This window comes from Emys orbicularis, chromosome 13, assembly GCF_028017835.1.
Source record: "Emys orbicularis isolate rEmyOrb1 chromosome 13, rEmyOrb1.hap1, whole genome shotgun sequence".
NCBI lineage: Eukaryota > Metazoa > Chordata > Testudines > Emydidae > Emys > Emys orbicularis.
This window is the reverse complement of record NC_088695.1, coordinates 8015916-8036877: the sequence shown is the minus strand read 5'-3', so window position 1 is coordinate 8036877 and position 20962 is coordinate 8015916. Positions and strand designations below refer to the sequence as shown.

At 46.3% G+C, this 20962-nt stretch overlaps 1 protein-coding gene across 1 annotated transcript; it reads left to right on the top strand.

Annotated features, from left to right (window-relative positions):
* Window positions 1–58: 58 nt before the first annotated feature.
* LOC135887714 (butyrophilin subfamily 1 member A1-like) lies at window positions 59–16204 on the top strand. Its single transcript, XM_065415440.1, has 12 exons — window positions 59–586; window positions 1415–1531; window positions 3355–3702; window positions 4883–5164; window positions 6176–6280; window positions 6984–7004; window positions 11141–11161; window positions 11607–11631; window positions 12488–12504; window positions 12581–12601; window positions 13965–13997; window positions 15687–16204. The coding sequence occupies exons 1-12, from the start codon at window positions 511–513 to the stop codon at window positions 16202–16204; spliced, it is 1584 nt and encodes a 527-aa protein (XP_065271512.1). The 5' UTR covers window positions 59–510.
* The last annotated feature ends 4758 nt before the right edge of the window (window positions 16205–20962 follow it).

Below are 20962 nucleotides of genomic sequence, written 5' to 3'. Positions count from 1 at the left end.
GGGGTGGGTGAGAAGCCCAGGGTCCGGGTCCTAGGGGAAGGGGCTGGAGAGCAGAGCCAGCACTGTGATCGCTGGGCTGCAGCAGAAGTGGCCGGCCGGGGAGCGGGGCCCATCATAAATCCGGTACCGCATGTAGCAGTTCTGGAGGAGCAGGAAGCCAAGTCTCTTCGAAATTCTCCTTGTCTTCAGCCAGATTGCGGCACTTGGATATATCTGAGTCAACACTGGGCTCCTAGGTGGACTTCTTTGGGAGAGGATCCTTAACTCCCAAACTGCAACGCGGGTGTGAAGGAACTGAGATCCCCACAGCATTCGAGTTCCTTCCTACTTTCGCTTTCTAGCGTGGTGAAGGCATCGAGAGAGACCTATTGCACGCCTGACGAAAAAGAGACACCATTTTGGCAGAAATTTGGAAGCAAAGCCTGGGATTCAGCCCCTCGTCTCTGTAATTTCTCATTAATTAATTTGGCCTGAGATCATCACCGAAAATGTAAACAAGCCAGAGAATGGATGAGGATTGTAGAAAACCTGGAAATGCCAGGGAGAGCTCAAAACTGTTCCAAAGTTGATTTTCAGGATTCATCAGGTAGGTGAGCATGTGTCACTTGAATACAATCTCCATTGCTCTTCGATATCTCCTCGGAGACATTTATTCTTTGGGTGAATAAATAGCTGCAAAATGACCCAGGATCTAACTCTGAATATAAACTTTGCTTTGAACTATATATTCAAAATTTTATCTGAGTTATTTTTTCCTTTCCTTTCATTGGAATTTGACATCAGACTATTGTGGTTATTTGATTTCAGATTGTTTTGTTTTTCCTCTTTATATTTTATTCAGGAAATGGACCTGATCCTGCTCTCAATTCATTGTAAGGGAGTCTTGCTATGAATTAACTTACTGTATATTTCTGTTTTGAAAAGTTGCAGACTCTCGCAAATACAACTTTATGGGCATCCTCTTTCTCTGTTATCTCTGTTACTTAATAATTCTATTTATGGGACTGAATCATTTTGCCTCTGATATGTTAAAAGAAAATAAATGGGTAAAAAACAAACAAACAAAAACAAAGAATCTCTCTCTCTCCCTCTCTCTCATACACACACTGTTTCTCATTCCTTAAAACTTTTTTCTCCACTGATGGAATTATTACCAACTTCTACACCGATCTGACTTTTTTCACTGTGGATTTTGTAGGGATGGGACAAAAGCAGACTCATAAAGGAAACGCATATTCAATTTAATTAAATGGCTGTTCTATCTACATAAGATGAAAGAGTTCACTTTATAATGCATTAATTCCTTTTTTATTGAATGTGTCCTCTTTAATGTTTGACTTTAATGATTTTATGTTAGTCTGAGTGTTATGTTCACTATGATGAGTTTTCTTTCCTCCTTCTTCCTGTTGTCTAGATCAAGTTACAGTGCAGATGAAGGTTCTCTCATTCTGCTACATCTCCCGAGCCAGCTCCCCTATCCCTGGGTTCATCATTTTCTTCCTTACTTGTTATGTTCACAGGATGGAATCAGGTAGGAATCTGCCCTGTGTCTACTGTTTCTTTGGCCTGGTCCACACTAACCCCCCACTTCGGACTAAGGTACGCAAATTCAGCTACGTTAATAATGTAGCTGAATTCGAAGTACCTTAGTCCGAACTTACCGCGGGTCCAGACGTGGCAGGCAGGCTCCCCCGTCGATGCCGCGTACTCCTCTCGCCGAGCAGGAGTACCAGCGTTGACGGCGAGCACTTCCGGGATCGATCCGGGATCGATTTATCGCGTCTAGACAAGACGCGATAAATCGATCCCAGAAGATCGATTGCCTGCCGCCGAACCAGGAAGTAAGTGTAGACGTACCCTTTGAGGATTTATTTAAGCCCCTGAAGTGTCTTAACAACATACACAACTCAAAGTGACTGGAACTACTCACAGTGTATAAACTTCACCCCACAGCAAGAGCAGCACCTTCATTATCCATTGTTTGCTCTGATTGTGTTGCTCCTGCTGCCTCTGGGTTATTTTATTTGCTCCTGGGATAGGGTACAGGTCTGTTTCTTCACATAAGTCTTTTGAAAAGATTGTCAAGGATGTCCAGAGCATTGGCTGGGCACTTGTTGAAGAGTTTAATAATAACAATAATAATTCCTGTCAAGTATCAGAGGGGTAGCCGTGTTAGTCTGGATCTGTAAAAAGCAACAGAGAGTCCTGTGGCACCTTTAAGACTAACAGATGTATTGGAGCATAAGCTTTCGTAGGAGCATAAGCATGCACATGCGTCTGACGAAGTGGGTATTCACGCACAAAAGCTTATGCTCCAATACATCTGTTAGTCTTAAAGGTGCCACAGGACTCTCAGTTGCTAATAATAATTAATAACGTATATAAATTATCGTAGAGGATTTGAGATATAACAAAGATCAGAGCCATAGTTAGAGCCCCACATGTGCACAAAAATATAATAAGAACTAGAATATTTGATGTCATGTGACTTTTTTATTGGGCCTGTTAGCTAATACATATATGTTAGGTATAGTATACACCACCTTATTATTAGGTATTATATGCAGAGTAATTCTCTCTTTACATATAGTGTTGGGAAATTAACTGACTGTATTATGCTCTTCTAACAATTCTGTTCACCCATATCAAATATCCCACCAAACTTGACTAAAGTTAAGTTAGTGTTCACAATAGAACATAGGAAGCCTATCAAAGCCAAGAGACATGAATGGCATGTCCTAGCACTGGCTGGGATGTATGTCTACCCCCACCTGGTTTGGAATGTTCTGTCCAAAACAGCGATAAGGAATGTACAGAACAAGTTAAAGAAGGGGGGGGGGTTGGATGGGGTGATGTATAAAGTGCTTTTTCACTTGCAAACAACCATGGTATAAATATCAGTGGTTTGGGTGGTGTATTTTTGAAGCACACTCTGTGTAAGGTGAGCACACTGCAAGGTAAGAATTGCTTTCCAGAAGGAGGATATGTATGTCTCCTTTTCATAGTGTACTGTTTTGTCCTTAGGCAATAAATTTGGCAAGTTTGGTTATTTGGTCTCTTGATTATATGAAATATTGAACCACAATAGTACAACAATTGCCTAGAGCAACAGGCCTTTATCTCAGGAGCACCTTGGTGGAAGAACACCAAATATAGCCCACCAACTCTACCCTTGTTCCTGCTGAGGCCCAGCAAATCTCATGCCAATGTCAGTAAGCGTGTCAATTTGAGAGCACATAGAAAAATGAGCTATTGAATAGCTTGTCTCAACTATACACCGAGCACGTCCATTCCCAATTCTCTGTCTCACCAAGCTTGTTATTATTGTTTTTGCTGTCCTGGTGCATTTTCCAGCAAAGTTCACAGTGATTGGACCCCCTGACCCTGTCGCTGCCATCCTGGGTCAGGAAACTGTGTTACCCTGTCACCTGTCCCCCCGGATGAGCGCTGCAAACATGGAGGTGAGATGGTTCCGATCTGAGTATTTATCCTTTGTGCACCTGTACCGTGATGGGAAGGATCAGTATGAAAGGCAGATGCCAGAGTATCGGGGAAGGACGGAGCTTTTGAAAGCTGGACTCACAGATGGAAACGTTCCCTTGAGGATTCTTAAGATCAGACACTCTGATGAAGGACAATACCACTGCTTTGTTCAAAATGGTACTTTTTATGGACAAACCATATTGGAACTGCGGGTAGCAGGTCAGTAGCTTGTGTCAGTTTTAGCTGTGTGTGGTCTGCAGGCTTTATTCTTTCCTATTACAACAGCTGTGACTCCCTGCTTGTGAAATATTTTGCAATAACACAGTGTATCTAACTTTCAGCAAACAGCCACTTTCATACTAGGGAAAATATGCTGAAAACTTTCCCAACGTTATTAAACGCATTTTTGGGAGGGCCAAGGTACTTTCTTGCCCAATCTTGTTTGACTCCCAAAGGGATCTTTAATTAAGAGGGAAAGGACTTCTGGACACACAAAGCCTTCCAATTGCTCTGCAGTCATTTCTAGGATGTGTGGCTAAGGTGGGACTACCAGACTTTTATGGCCTTCTTATGGGTTGGTTGTTATTTAGGTGTGTAGTTAAAATCAAATGCAGCCTTATTTGCTGAGACTGTAGAGTGGTGATGGTGGTGTTGGGGAGCTACATATTAACCACTCTTAGGCCTGGTCTACACTAACCCCCAAATTCGAACTAAGGTACGCAACTTCAGCTACGTGAATAACGTAGCTGAAGTCGACATACCTTAGTTCGAACTTACCGCGGTTCAGACGCGGTCCACACGCGGCAGGCAGGCTCCCCGTCGACTCCGCGGTACTCCTCTCGCCGAGCTGGAGTACCGCAGTCGACGGCGAGCGCTTCCGGGATCGATTTATCGCGTCCAGACCAGACGCGATAAATCGAACCCAGAACTTCGATTCCCAGCCGCCGAACTAGCGGCTGGGTGTAGACCTGGCCTCAGACAAGACTGAGCATTTCTTCCTGCTGCTTTAACACTGTAACCGTAACACCAGTTAGATTTAAAAAAAAAAGAAACATATTTATCTACTGCACTAATGGTCAGCTTATGAAAAAGTTCAGATCCCACTCAGGTATCTAAATGAAGTGATCATAGTTCCAAAGGTGTCAGCACTCAGTTGCTCTTATGTTAATAGGACAATATCTCCCATGACTCAGTGAAACTATTGTAAATATTTGTTCACATTTTTGTGTCCATGAAAACTGGAATTTCAGACATTCCAGTATTCATTTATCCCTTCTACTGACTACTGCCATGAATAAGTGCTTTCTAGTGTGAGTAAGGGATTCACAAATTGTCCCTCATCCCTTCTGCTTTATAAATTAATTCATGGAATTAACACCTTTATGTATTTTCCCCTTAGGTCTGGGCTCTGCTCCTCTCATCTCTATGGAGGGTTACCAGGATGGAGGGATCCGGGTGGTTTGTCGATCAGCTGGTTGGTACCCAGAGCCTGAGGTGCTGTGGAAAGATTTCAATGGGCAACGTTTACCATCACTCTCTGAAACAAAATCCCCAGGGGATAACGGCCTGTTTGAAACAGAAACTGCTCTCATTGTAACAGAACATTCAAACCAAAACTTGTCCTGTTGCATCAGGAACACCGTTCTCAGTCAAGAAAAGGAATCAGCAGTTTATATAGCAGGTGAGTAGCCATCCAAATCCCACACTGAACTCACCACCACTAGAAACAAAACAAAACAAAACATAGGAAGAAAAGAACTGAAACATCTGTGGTGGATATTTCATAATCCACATACAAACACAGAAAATAGGAGGCTGGTATTTTTACGGGATCACAGTTTAGGTAATTTGATTCCCTTAATTGTAAGTATTCAGAAAATCAAAGTTTTGGATTTCATGTATATTTAATGCTAAGTCTGTCTTTCCTGATACTAGCATGTGTGCATGCGTACACACACACACACACACACACACACACACACACACACACACACACACACACACACACACACACACACACACCCCTTCCAGCATTTTTTAGAAGAAATTTTCGCTCAATCCACTGACACAATATGTTCCTGCAACCTTAACTTCACCTTCATGATTTTGTTGAATGTGGTAAATTTTGTCATGTGGCTTCTTTGTGATCTTGTTACTGCACCAACTCATTGTTCAATACTTCTTGTGTGAAATGTCACCTAAGTCATGTGATGTTGTTTCTAATGACATTCAATTGGCTTATGCTTCTTACATCACTTTGGTTGAGATCCACAAATGGACTCATTTTATCCTAGTGTAGTGGTGCGGTGGTCGTCCCTCCCACTCTGGATTGGAGGGAGGCCACACTGCCTCACTATACCATTGGGATTGCTGCCTAGTGTCAGGGGGAATTAGCGAACAGATGTTAGCATCCCAACCAGTCTAATGGGGCTGAGCCCCAAATAGTCAAGGGGATCTGGCCCTTAGGCAGGAACAGGGCTTCCCTGGAGTGTGTATGCTGTGGCCCTTAGGCGGCGGCCAGAGCAAACCCAGCAGTTTACACATTTTTGTGTAGTGTAGACACGGACGTCCTTTCACTCTTGTCTTGCACAAATCCTGCTCAGCACTATTTATGAATTTGTATGGAATAAAGACATCTGACTGTAGTCAGTGCTTCCAAATTAAGACAAGTTCTGGATGTTTTGTTTTTCAGATCTCTTTTTCCCGAGGGTGAATCCTTTGATGGCGACTTTGAGTGTGATCCTGGTGGTTTTGTTTGGTTTCATTGGCCTCACTGTTTATCTCTTTAAAATGAAAGGTAAATATCAGAGGAAGAAATATACTCTAAATAAAGATTTTGTTCTAATAAATAAATTAGAACAATTTAGGAATTTAATATTAAAAGAACATGTGATCTGCTGACCTTGTCCTGTATAAAGAAGAAGAACGCATGTGAATTTATTGATAGAGGGGAGGGGGAGAGGGCTGGGAGGGGGAGAGGGCTGTGCTGAGTAGAATAGGAGAAAGGAGAGTCTTGAGCAATAGAACTGAATCAGAGAATCAGATCATAGCAGATACATCTGTGTTCTGCTTGATCCTTCATCTCCCTCTACTGCTAGTTCTCAGGGGATTACCACTGTCTGTCTCTGGTCCCACTTGAGAGAAGGTTCTGCAAAGCCTAGCTTCTCATATTTGTACTTCAGATCTCTTTTTTGCTAATAAAGTGTAGTGCACCTTGACATTACAGTGATAGGCCCTATAGAAATGCTCCTGTGGTAAATCAGTAAAGAAACTAATTTCTTCCTCCGTTAGGAAATTAAAAAATCATACCCACTGTCACATAACTCAGACACAGCTGTCCTTAATCTGCTGAACTTCATCCATAAAGAATATCTGCCTGATTTCCAAAATAATCAGACATCCTTCTTAATGAATTGTGTACCTATACGAAGTAGTCTTCAGACACTTTTTAATGAAGCAAGGAGATGATGATAATTTACATTTATTTCTGGACTTTTCAGGGAAACTTACTGAAGAAGTTGGTAAGTTTCAATTTCCCTTTTTTCCACAAATACAAATTTTGACCAAGTTACACAATTGCATATAGGCTTGTTGGTTTCTCGGATTTATTTTTATTTCTGTGTGTTTGTTGGGTCGGGGAGGGTTAGTATGTGTAACAGACTGCATCATGTCAGGGCCTGTTTGGATGTTTCCAAAGACCCTTTCCCCTTAAAAGCCCTCTGAATTAGGGGGTGAGGTCGGCATAGCTACGTGTGTGAGGGGTTTTCAGTGCAGACCAGCCTCAGTCTCAGAGTCTTTTAGAAGAATCTACAGAGATCTGGCTTGTCAATGAAGGTGGCTGAAATGGGAATTTTCTGCAATATTTTAATGAATCTGATGTGTGCCTCAGTTTCCTCTCTCTGTGACATTGTTATCCATTGGGGTAAAAGGACTGTTTGCTCTCAGGGCAGGGTAGGAGACATAAGTCTGGGTGCTGCCCAGTTGTCTGAGCCTTAGACCCCATATCGATGGAGCATCTGAGGAAACAATGGCAAATCCAGTCACTTGGGGGTGTAGCATCGATCAAGTGAATTCATGACAAGTTTAAGAACAGCTGGACCCCCATGACAGGGTTTATTTTCAACCCCTCCCTGCTGCAGTCTGCTTGTACCCGGGGCATGCATAGGGGGGAGGGGCAAGCAGAGGCATGGGACCCCAAATAATCATTGGGGGGACAGAGCTTCTTCAACGCCGGGGCTGCAGAGGCAGGGAAGAGCGACCTGCTGCCAGGGCCAGGGCAGGGGCAGGGTAGAGTGAACTCCTGCTGGGGTGGGTGAAAGAGCGAGCTCCTGAGTGGGAGGGAAGAGTGATCTACCAGGGTGGGCATAGGGGAAAAAGCAAGGTCCTTCCCTGGCCGGAACGGTGAGGGGAGCGAGCCCCGGGGGTGGGTACAGAATGTGCCCCTCCAAAAGGGGTCAAATTTAAATTCCTGCGCATGTCCCTGCTTGTACCTGGTTTGAAGGGCCCTTGTGAGTGGCAGAGGGTCACAAGTTGTCTTCCTCCCAGTGGCTCTGTTGCAAAAATCAGCTTCTCTGAGTTCCATCAGCCTTTCTGCTGGTTGCTGCCCCCTTCCTGTGACAGCCTCTCCCTTTCGAGATCATTTCCTCCCAGTGGAGCAGGCCCTGCAGGAATGAGGTCACTTGAGCCCAGAGGGGTTTTCATCTGTTCCTGACTGGGATGGGGCTGTGCCCCAGGACAGGGTGTGTTAATCTAGTTTAATAAAATTTGGGGTAAGTCTAAATTAGACAAACTTCACACCAAAATGTTATTGTGGGTGTTTGTGGGGAAGCAATAGAAAAAAAGAAGTTGAATGAAAATAATCACCCAGCCTTAACTTTGTATTGATGATAACCAGAAATAACACAGAAGGCAAGAAAAGCTCATAAAAACATGTATATGTATTTATGTTTTAGTGAAACAAGACCTAGAAATTGGTAAGTGTCATTTTCCTTCTTCTGAGAAGAAAATTTTTGTACACTATTGGATCCTCATGTGGGAGGGTAATAGAGTCATCGGTGCATTAGGTTAGCACACTTAGTGTCCCCTCCCAGTGGGCAGGTCTTGCAGTCCTGGTGCTCTTTTAATCAGAGGCACAGGGAGGTGGGCAGTGGTAGGGGAGCCCGGGCCCACCCACTCTACTGGGCTCTGACCCAGCGCTCTAGGAGGATCAACTGTGTCTGTTCCCCAAAGTTGTCCTCTGAGTCACTCTCCCTGGGTCACTTCCAGTCAGCTGCTGGTCTCCCCCGGTTCCAATCCAAGATAAGGTGAAAACCATCAGCCCCAACCGGGCTAAGTATATAGTCAGTCCCTTGTCAGGAGCCTTCAGGGCAGGTTTGTCCTCCTCCCCAGCCTCCCGCATCTGAGCTGGGTTGCTCCCTTTCCGGCCCTCTCTCCAATTGGAGCATGCTCTGCAGGGCTGGATGGGTGGGGCTACCTTGGCTCAGTACCCAATCACACACCCTCCCCCTCAGACCCTGGGCTGTGGTGTCATGGGGCCAGTTCATGTCCCCACCATCCTGTGAAAAAGAAGTCCAGGCTTTTACCACCCGAAAAGTATATGTCTTCATTGAGTGAAGCCGCTGAATAATGCTTGGATTATAACCTGTCATTGAGTTCAGCCAGTGGAGTAACGGTCAGTTACTAGGTGGAAGGGTGAATCCCACAAGTAATAGCGTAGGGTTTCAATGGCTCATTTCACCTCCAGGGCCTCCTTCTCGGTGACCGATTAGGCTAAACCTGTGGGAACAGGTTTCTGCTGGGATAGAGAACAGGGTGTTCTTCTCCTCCGACTTCCTGAGATAGCACTGCTCCGAGTCTGGCATTGGACACATCTGTTTGGAGAATAAAGGGCTTTGAGAAGGTTGAGTGGAATATTACTGGCTCCTGGGTCAAGGGGTCTTGTATTGCCCTAAATGCCTTGTCAAAGCTTTTGGTCCCACAGACTCTTTTGGGTGCAGTGTCCTTAACCTGGTCTGTCAACTGGGCAGCCAGGTAGCACAGTTTGGTATGAACCATCAGTAGTATCCTGCTAATCCCATAAACCACTGGACTTGCTTCTTTGTGAAAGAGACAGGGCAGCCCACTAGGACTTTCTACCAAAGGTTGTATCTCCCCCCACAGCATACCCATGGTAAGTGACTTCTTGGGTGGCCAGCTGACACTTGGTTGGGTTGGCCATCAAATCTGCCTCTTTGAGAGCACCAAATACCGCAGGGACATACTTCATACGCTCGGCCCAGCTCTCACTGCAGATGATAATATCGTCAATGTAGGTGGCTGTGTAGGATTTCTGCAGCCGCAGCACTCTGTCCATTGGCTTCTGGAAAGTGGCAGTGGCCCCATGGAGTCCAAAGGGCATGGTTCTAAACTGCTGTACTCCATCATAGGCAGATTGTTTAAGTTGTTTGCTTTTAAATTTACCCTTTTTATTTATTTTTGCATTATTAAACCTGTTTTTGTTTGGTTGCTTACTTGTTTTTTATGATTATTCTCATGGAGGGAGGAAATATGAATTTATAAAATGTGGGGAATTACTAACCTGGATAAATTTCACACACAAAGCTAATTTGATTAATTGGTAAGCAATAGAGTAATCGGGTTTGTTTAGTTTGGAGAAGAGAAGGCTGAGGGGGGACATGATAACAGTTTTTCAAGTACATCAAAGGTTATTACAAGGAGGAGGGAGGGAAATTGTTATCATTAACCTCTAAGGATAGAACAAGAAGCAATGGGTTTAAACTGCAGCATGGGAGGTTTAGGTTGGACATTAGGAAAAAGTTCCGAACTGTCAGGGTGGTTAAACACTGGAATAAATTGCCTAGGGAGGTTGTGGAATCTCCATCATTGGAGACTTTTAAGAGCAGGTTAGACAAACACCTGTCAAGGGTGGTTTATAATACTTAGTGCTGCCACAAGTGCAGGGGATTAGACTTCCAGTCCTATGATTCTAATAGAATCGCAGAGTTTATGACCAGAAGGGACGACCAGATCATCTAGTGTGACCTCCTTAAGAGGAAGCGGAATAGAAATAGTTTCTAAGCCTTAATTATCACATTGATGATGATGAGAAATAAAACATAAGAAAAGGGAAACACCTAACAAAAGTATATATTATTTCTCTTTAATTTTTAGACCTACGAGATAAAGAGATAAGTAAGTTGTCGTTCTCCTTCCTCTGACGAGAAACTTTTTGTACCAGTTTGGATCCTCATGTGGAAGTTTGTTTAATTGTGGTGGAGTTGATTGTTTTCAAATGTAACTTTCAAAATTGTTGCAATATGAAATCTTTTATGTTTGCTTGCTTGTTTTTTATTATTACTATAATTCTTTTGGAGGCATACAGGTTTGTTTTGTAATGTAACTTTAATCAATGTGGGGAAAGACTAAACTGGGTGAATTTCACAGCAAAAGCTAATATGAAAAACTGATAAGCAATAGAGTCACACAGTTTAAGACCAGAAGAAATGACTGGATCCTCTAATCTGACCTCCTCAAGAGGAGACTGAATAGAAAAAAAAATCTCTCAGTCTTAATTTTCATATTGATGATCAAGGGAAATAAAACATAAGAAAAGGGGAACTCCTAACAAACAATATGTGTATTTCTGTTTAATTTTCAGGGAAAAGAGATACAGAAATTGGTAAGTGTCATTATTCTTCCTCTGACAAGAAATATTTTATACCAAATTGGATCCTCATGTGGGAGCTGGTTTAATTGTGGTGGAGTTGTGTGCTTTTAAATTTAACTTTTACAATTTTGTTGCAATATTAAACTTTTTTTGTTTGCTTACTTGCTTTTTATTATTATTTTTTTGTGGGGAGTATTGTAACTTAATAAAATGTAGGGAAAGACTAAACTGGATAAATTTCTCATGAAAAGTTAATTTGAGAAATTGATGATCAATAGCGTCATAGAGTCACAGAGTTTAAGACCAGAAGGGAACACAGGAGCCTCTAGTGTGACATTTTGAGGATGAGTTTGATGTCTCTCAGCCTTCACTGTCATATTGGTGATAAAGAGAAATAAAACATAAGAAAAGGGAAATGCTGAACAAAAATATGTATTTATTTCTGTTTAATTTTCAGACCTACGAGATAAAGAAATAAGTAAGTATCATTGTCCTTCCTCTGACAAGAATGTTTTTGTAACAAAATTCGATCCTCAGGTGTCAGATTGTTTAATTGTGGTGGAGTTGTTTGTTTTCAAATGTAACTTTTAAAGTTCTTGCAAAATGAAACCTTTTGTTTTGTTTTGCTTGTTGCTTTATTATTATTATTTTATTATTATTATTTTTTATTATTCTTTTTTGGGAGGATGGCGGGTTGTTTTGTAATGTAACTTTATACTATGTGGGGAAAGACTAAAGTGGATAAATTTCACACCAATGAAAAACTGAGAAGAAATTAATTATAGAGTCACAGAGTTTAAAACCAGAAAGGGCCACTGGATCCTCTCACCTGACTGTCCTGAAGAGGAGGTTGAATAGAAATAAACTCTCGGGCTTAACATTAGTATTGATGATAAAGAGAAATAAAATATAAGTAAAGGGACATTCCTAACAAACAATATGTGTATTTCTGTTCAATTTTTAGAAAAACGAGATATAGAAATTGGTAAGTGTCATTGTCTTCCTCAGACAAGAATTTATTTATTTTTGGTACCAAATTGGATCCTCATGTGGGAGCTTGTTTAATTGTTGTAGAGTTGTTCAATTTTAAATTTAACTTTTACACTTTTGTTGCAATATGAAACATCTTTTTGTTTCTTTCCTTTCTTTTTATTATTATTCTTTTTTGGAAGGGTTACTGTAATTCTGTAAAATATGGGGTAATGCTAAATTGGAGAGATTTCACACCAAAAGCTATTTTGAAAAACTGATAAGCAATATAGTCATAGAGTTTAAGACCAGAATGGACCACTGGGTCCTCTAGTCTGACATTTTGAGGATGAGTTTGATGTCGTTCAGCCTTCACTGTCATATTGGTGATAAAGAAAACTAAAAAATAAGGAAAGGGAAATGCCGAAGAAAAATATGTATTTATTTCTGTTTAATTTTTAGACCTACGAGATAAAGAAATAAGTAAGTATCATTGTCCTTCCTCTGGCAAGAAAGTTTTTGTAACAAAATTGGATCCTCATGTGGGAGCTGGTTTAATTGTGGTGGAGATTAGGGTTACCATACGTCCGGATTTTCCCGGACATGTCCGGCTTTTTGGTCCTCAAATCCCCGTCCGTGGGGAATTGCCAAAAAGCCGAACATGTCCGGGAAAATGCGCCCAGCTTTGTTTTGCCAGCATCCCTGCCCCAGTCCCCTGCTTACCTTAGAGCGGCTCCGGCAGGCTGCGAGCTGCAGGCGGATTCCCCTGCGGCGGCTGCTGCTGCTCCCCCCAGACACCTCAGCTTTGTGCAACTGAAGAGCGGAGCTGCCCGAGCGCTACCGGCTTCACGGTTTGCCGGGCAGCCCCCATACCTCCAGACCCTGCGCCCCCGGCCGGGCGCTTCCCCTCCCGGGCTCCGGCTGCTGCTGCGCTGGGGAAGCACCCGGCCGGGGGCACAGGGTCTGGAGGTATGGGGGCTGCCTGGCAAACCGTGAAGCCGGTAGAGCTCGGGCAGCTGTTTCGCGTGGCTGGGAGGGAGGAGGGGGAATGCGGGGCACTCAGGGGAGGGGGCGGAGTTGGGGCGGGGACTTTGGGGAAGGGCCAGAGTTGGGGCGGGGTTGGACCGGGGAAGGGGCAGGGCCAGTGCCCCGTGGAGTGTCCTCTTTTTTTAATGTTTAAATATGGTAACCCTAGTGGAGATGTTTGCTTTTAAATTTAATTTTTAAAGTTGTTGCAATTGGAAACCTTTTTTTGTTTGCTTGCTTTTTTACTATCATTCCTTCGGGGGATGTAGGTGGTTGTTTTTTAATGTAACTTTATAAAATGTGGGGAAAGACTAAACTGGATGAATTGCACACCAAAAGCTAATTTGAAAAATTGATAAGCAATACAGCAGTGAAGTAGGTAGTGGCCAAGAAAATATGGCCCGGGAGGAATTGTCGGAAGGCTCTGGTGAACTATCAGCCCCTGAGATGATTAACCTCCCTCCACACTGCAAAGTGTGGGCATGTAACCAACCTGAATTAAAGTGGCACCTGGGCAATAACCTATACCGAAAGACTTGCCAGCTAACCTGGGTATAAAATACCACCAAACTTGAGTCAGAGTTTTTGTGCTTGCACAAGTAACAGTTTGGGGAAACAGGCAAGTAAGATCCTGGGCTAACTCGCAGTGAAGAAGCCTGGGAGAGTGACACTCATGTAACCGAATGGAGGTTCTGATGCTTTATATTTTAGTATGTCTGGAAGAACTTTCTTTTTCCATCAGTCATTAGTTTATACAATATTGAATCATGCAATACGTGTTCAGATCCACTCTCATCTCTAATTATGTGGCTGGTTTTAGGGTGGAGAAGATCTGTGGCACCTATAGAAGAAGGTAATTAAAGATTATATTTTTATCAATGTCCAAATATCTGTTCCCAGGAGGCTCTGTGCCCCTTTTTCCTTGAATGTGGGGGTGGATGTGATAGTTCAGGGCAGACCTTCCCAGCACCCTGCATTTCACAGCGCATCATGAGACACCATAATGAATCTATATCATATTGCATCTACTCTTCCTGCTCCTCCACCGCCCGCATGTGCACTGCACCCTGCAGAGATCTGAGATAGCAACTCCCACTCATTGTACGGATCCAGTGGGACATGCACCCCCACAGCCACTTCTCCAGCGGGAGTTTGTTTAATCTCCCTGTGCTGATGGCCGATCTCCAGTGTCTCTCTGTTTCTTCCTTCATCTTTTTCCCATTGAAGAAAGCCAGGAGCTCTGCAGTGACCCCACACTGACAGGGTGAGCAGGGACTGTGTCTGTGGATGACCCTTGCTCCTAACTAAAGCAGAGGGACAGAGCCTTGATCACAGACAGGGGCTCTTCTGGCTCCATTATACAGATCTGGGGAGCTCCTGTGATCAGAGCTCTGAGGTTGTCTCATTTCCCCTCTCTCCATCCACCATGATCTCAGCATTCTCCTGTCTCTGGTAAACAGGACGTCACTTTAGTCTCCCCAGCACTAGCATGACCCTCTCCCGCTTTCCACCAGCCACCTATTCTGTCCCTCCTCCCCAGTACCCCAACCCGCTCTGCCTGTCTAGTGCTCCTGCCAGAGAGTGGAGTCAGGGCTTGGGGGCTTGCCCCGCTCCATCCATCCAGCACTCCAGCCGGGGAAGGGGATCGGGGTGTGGGGGCTTGCCCTTCTCTCCAGCTGGAGCACCAGGTGGGCACAGCAGGGCACGCCCCCACACTCCGGCCCCATTTCCCCAGGAGGGGCGTGGGGAGGGGGCTGTTCTGCAGGGAGAAGGGGTGGGGAGGGGCCCCTCACTTGCTGTGGCCCAGGGCCCCAGAAAACCCTAACCCACCCCTGCTCCCCCCACACTTGTAGCTTCTGCCTCATTCCACCCTGAACCCCCCTCACTTGTGTTAATCCCTCCCTCCCCCAAGCTAATGTAGTTTTGTGCTGCAACTGCTGCTGCGCAGTGACATTCTGGACAGGTTCAGTCCTGGTACTGTGGCCTGTTGCTCTGACATTTCAGAGCAGGCTGGGTGTGGTGGGGAGGCCCCATAGCAAAGTTCAGCATGGGGGCAGCTTGGACACAGTGAGATTTAAGGTGGGGAGGGGGAGGGGGAGGAGAGCTCTGTCAATGTTCAGTGAGTTGCACCATCTGCTGTGGCTGCCAGAGTCTCTAGTCCCCTCCCTGGGGAGAGGTGGGGGCAGGAGGGGAAAGATCCTTTCACTCCATCACTGACCTGTCTCTGCATTGGAGAGGGAGCTTCTCTCTGGGGTTTAAAGCTGGTTCCTGCCTCCTCAATAAAAGCTTCTGACACCTTCCTGGCTGTGTCTTTGCCACTGGTAATGGAGCAGCCCCAGCAAGGGGACCAGGGAGCTGAAGAGAAAAAGACTGAGGAGCTGCAGTGACATCTCTGCTCAGTCTCAGGAGCCCAGGACAGAGGCAGCTCCCTGGGATCCAGGTCTGTCCCAGCCAGGACGGGGCTGCTGGGGAGTGTGAGAAATGGTCTCAGCCTCCCCCAGGGCTGAGATCTGCCCCTAATGCTCTGATTCTCTCTCCTCAGCGAATGTGACTCTGGATCCAGACACGGCTCAGCCCCAACTTGTCCTGTATGAGGATAGGAAAAGTGTGAGATGGGGAGACACATGGCAGGAGCTGCCCAACAACCCTGAGAGATTTGATTCTAGGGCCTGTGTGCTGGGCTGTGAGGGATTCACCTCGGGGAGACATTGCTGGGAGGTGGAGGTGGGGGATGGGGAACTCTGGGCTGTGGGGGTTGCCAGAGAGTCTGTGATCAGGAAGGGATGGATCAGCCTTAGCCCTGAGCAGGGGATCTGGGCTGTGGGTCAGTCCGGGGGTCAGTTCCGACCTCTCACCTCCCCTGAGGCCCCGCTGCCCCTGAGCCAGGTCCCCAGCAGGATCCGGGTTTGTCTGGACTGTGACCGGGGGCAGGTGACATTTATCAATGCTGGTGACGGGGCCACAATCTTCACTTTCCCACCAGGCTCCATCCCTGGGGAGAGAATCCGACCCTGGCTCTGGTTGGGGGTGGGGGGATCCCAGCTCAGCCTGTGTCCCTGAGACGGGGGGCGGAATATCCCACTGGGGGCCCTGAAATCAGCCTTTCTAGCCTCACATGCCCCAGTCTTTATGACCTTGGAGGGCTTCTGGCTACCCAATCCTCTGGCTCCTCATCTCTATGACCCCTAGAAGCTCCTCCCCCTCCTTCCCTGCAGCCTCAGGGATGGGAGAGGGAGGGGGAAGAACTCCAGGAGCTGCAGGAGGAGTACAGGGGCCCTGAGGGGAGATGTGGGGGCTGGGCAGTAGGTAGAACTAATAGCCGGGCTGGGCACAGGCAGAGGTGGGGGCTGGGCAGGGACACAGAATGAATCAATCAGGGAAGCTGGAAGCTCCGCGGTAGCAGGGAGCGTTTTGTACAGATCTGTGTCCTGAGGTCTCATTGGGGCAGCAGGAAGGGAAGGGATAAAATCAGGGGAAAGAATGGAGATGCCAAAGAGGATGATCTGTGGGAGGGAGGAGAGGAGAGTGGGAGAGGAAAATAAACAGCGGTGGGAAGTGAGGGCTAGAAAAATGTTTAGTAGAAAAGGACAGTATGAAGGGAAAGGGAGAAGGAAAAGGAACATGAAAGGGACAGAAACATTTATAACATGTTACTGGAAGTGAGACTAACTTAGGGTGACCAGACAGCAAGTGTGAAAAATCAGAACGGGGGTGGGGAATAATAGGAACCTATATAAGAAAAAGACCAAAAAATCGGGACAGTCCCTATAAAATCGGGACATCTGGTCACCCTAGACTAACTCATTAATTCCTGGACATTGGTGCTATTTTAGTGCCATTAAGAAAACTGTTCTCAGTAGCTGGGGATCTCCTGGCCATACGCTGTGGTTATTAAAGCTCCTTCTCTGCTCCTTTTACTTTCCTGCTTTCCACCTACTTACTGTAAATAAAACATTACAAACAATTCTTCTTGTTTGTTCCACGTTAATGTCCCAGCTGCAGTTGTTGGGGGCAGCGTCATTGGATTTGCTTGGTTGTGTCTGCCAGCCCCTACAGGGAATATCGCGCCTCTAGGAAGAGAGTTTGGGTTTTACTGGGATGTGTCACTCTCCAGCCTGTGCTCTGTCTCTGTCCTGTACACACCCATGTCAATCAGGAATTGCTCAGCTGTGCTCTGCGGAGAGGTGGCTGGTTGCACAGGGGGCAATCTATGCAGGGACTCAGGTGTTACACTGCTGAGCATCACAGGGCCTAGTTTTTAGGCAGCTAGAACATCACAGGCCTAAACTCCCTATACAGGGCATGGGCATCACAGGCACCTTACAGCGTGATTCACAAAAGCCATCTCATAAGGCATGGAGCCAGCTAAGCTAGGCAAGGGGAGATGCTGACAAGGGCAGGGGTGTCCTGAGCCCTTCCCCCTCTCACAGAGAGGTTGCAGAGGGGCATCTATCTCTACTTAACCACCCACAGACAGGAACCCAGTGTCTGGCGTTTCTTGCTGGAATGAGGTAGGCACCTGCCTCGCTTCACACAAAATGTGCGTGGGGGAGGTGGTTTCCATGATGTCACCCGCCTTATAACTTTTACCCTCTCTGTGGTTGGAGCACTCAGCTGATATGTGGGACAGCCAAGTTCAGTCCTCCCATCATGCTGTCTAGAGTAGCTCAGGAAGGTGAGTACCAACCTCAGGGCAAACAGTTACAAACCAGGGCACAAACCCCACGCAGGTTGTGAGTTCAATATTTAGATTTCACTACCAGGTATCAAGTGTGAACCCTTCAATCACTAGAACAGCCTGAATGTGGAGTCACAGACAGTCCCCTTGGGTATTCTGGTCTATCTGGCTGTTTTTCTGCCTCCTCCCCTGCTCCCCCGGTGGGGCTGCCACATTCCCAGCAGCAGAGTCGGGGCAGCTCCTGCACACAGTTTCTATGGTTAAAGTCACCAGCTGCTCTATCCTGGCCAAAGAGAATGGTGGAAGATATGGAACAGGAGGCGGCCTCTCCCCAGCCCAGGAAGAACCATTAATAGAAACCTTCCCACCCCAAGGAGCAGGAGGTTGCAGCACTGGGGGGAGAGCCTCTCACTCATCCAGAAACAGGAAAGAGCCAACTTCAGCCCAAGGGAAAGGGATGTGACAGCCCTGAGGCAGAGACCTCTCCATTCATGTCTCTGAATTTAATATTTCAGACATGTAGAAATAGTCACCAGAACCCACCTGGGCAGAGTTAAGGGTGTTTGGATGGTGGGCCCTGAGAAGGTTTCTGTTTACTGGTGTATGTTTATCCCAGACCTGGTAAGGTGCCACCGGACTGCAGTAAGGGGAACACAAGCATCTGAGCCCCAGGATGCCCAGATAATTCAAGCCTCTGGGACTGGAACAGAGCCCATCCACTGCTCAAATCTTGGGGTCCATGTGCACATTCTTGGGGGGCTCTCTAGCCCACTCTCTAAGGTGTGAAACCTGCTGCCTAATCCCCGGTGCAGAGCTGACCTTCCAGACTCCCACATGCCTGAACACACCATCTCCCAGAACTCCTTGCTAAGGTGAGAGCCTGCTGGTTTTCAGCGGAACTCTCTCCGGAGGCACACAGTAGTTGTGAAGCATTTAACATACAGAGAGACTCTTTGCAGATGTCCAACACATTATTGCTCTTTCACTTAACCAGGAAAACAGAAGAGAGTTTAGATCACATAGCACAAAATGACCAAGCTAACTGCAGTGCCCGTCACTAGCTCCCCCTTCCCTTGGGAGTCCTGGGGGCCATCTGGGCTCAGGAAAAGCAGGCAGGGCCCCCGGCCTCATGAAGCTGCTGCATGCTGGGTGAGTTTGATCTCTACTTTAGAGTAGCAAAGAGTCCTGTGGCACCTTATAGACTAACAGACGTATTGGAGCATGAGCTTTCGTGGGTAAATACCCACTTCGTCGGACATGCATCTGATGAAGTGGGTATTCACCCACAAAAGCTCATGCTCCAATACGTCTGTTAGTCTATAAGGTGCCACAGGACTCTTTGCTGCTTTTACAGATCCAGACTAACACGGCTACCCCCTGATACTTTAGAGTAGGAGACAAAGAGTGAGCTCCGTGAAGGGATCAAGTATTGCAATGCTGAATGTCATTGCATCTAAATTGTAGCTCCCTAGAAAATCAATGGAACAACACTGTGAGCCGCAAAGCCTGAGTTCTGGGGAGATGTAAGTGTCTTAGGTCTTGTCTCCACTATCAAGTTTTGTTGCCAAAAACTGCCTTTTGGCGACAAAACAGCAAGAGCGTATACACTGCAATGGGACTTTTGTTGTGAAAAATGCCCTGTTGTGGCAACAAAAAACGTCCATTCCTGTGACAGATTCGGTCACGGAGACCCCTTTGAGACTGGGGTACCACTGCTCTGGGGTACCACTGAGAACAACTTTCCTGCCAGAAAATTCCAGTTTACAATATGTTATAAGAAACCTTTGGCATAAACCACATTCCAGCTATGTCATTTTCATATTCATAAGCCTATTTTCATAAGGCATATGGGGATGGAGTGCAACGTCACAACCCCTAGGAGAGACTTTTGTCTTTTCCCCTCCCTTTATTGTCGACAAAGAGCCAGTGTAGACACTGCTGATTGTTTTGTGGACAGAACTGGCTTCCCTCAGGGTCCCACAATGCCTGCCCTGGTTGCTCTGCTCAGTGTTTTGATCTCTGCTGCCCTGCAGACATGCGCCCCTCCCCTTTCAAAGCTCCAGGAAGTATCTGACAGCTGAGTGTGCTGTTCACTTTGGGGAACAAACACAGAGCAAATCATTGGAATGCTCCTGTTCTGCTCTGCGCTAGGAACGCCGCAGCAGGCCGACTGCTGCTGCAGGGGGAGGGGGACAGGCTGCTGTGCTCCTTTGCCATTCCTCAGCTACTCATGCGGCAGCTGAGGGGGCTGTGGCAGAACTCAGAGAATCCCAAGATGCACAGTGATCAGCTCTTCCTTCCCACAACACTGCACTGTACCCAGAGTGCATTGCTCACCCTGTCAATGATGGTGCCCCCAATGGGAACATGATCCAGGTAACTAGCTGCATCTGCAGCAGTATCTCTGCACAGCACGGCTTCCCCGCCACAGCTGAATTCCCTCTCCTTGTCCACGATGGCGGCTTCCCAGACTGCCCCAGGCCTCCTCAGTCTGTCCCCACATCCCCTCCTGCAGCCGCAATGGGCAAGTGGCCTGAGAGGTCTCTGTTTATCCCACACCATGTATCCTGCTGGCCCCTAGTGCGAGCTCCCCACACAACCGCTGCCCTCAGCCATTGGGCCCCAGCCCTCACCTGGGGTACAGGAGCTTGGTCTCCCTGCAGTCCCTGGGCTCTCTGCTGGGACTGACAAAACGGGAGAAAATGGGTGCAGGGCTTGCTGGGTGTGGTTGTGTTACAGGGTCACCTGCCCCCCTAGGGCCCAGGCTGAGCTCCCAGCACATTCCACAGGCCCCTGAGCCACCATCAGATGGACTTTCAGCCTTGGTCCATGTGGTGGTGGGGGAGGCACTGGGTTATTGCCTTGGGGGTGCTGCTGGGGGAGGGGGGAGATTTAGCTCCTCACAGACAATTTTAACAGTTCTAAAGCTTCAACTTTTTGAATCTCAGTGTCCAGTGTCATTAAATAGTTCTGGTCTGACCAAAATATTGTTTGATCCCCCCATAATTTCCCACAACTGTGAAAATTTTAATTGGAATAAAATCCTTAAAACCCAGATTGTTGTGCAACTGTGAAAGTTTAAATCAATAAATATAAAAATTGCTTAAAATAAACATTATCTGTCAAATTTATATATTATA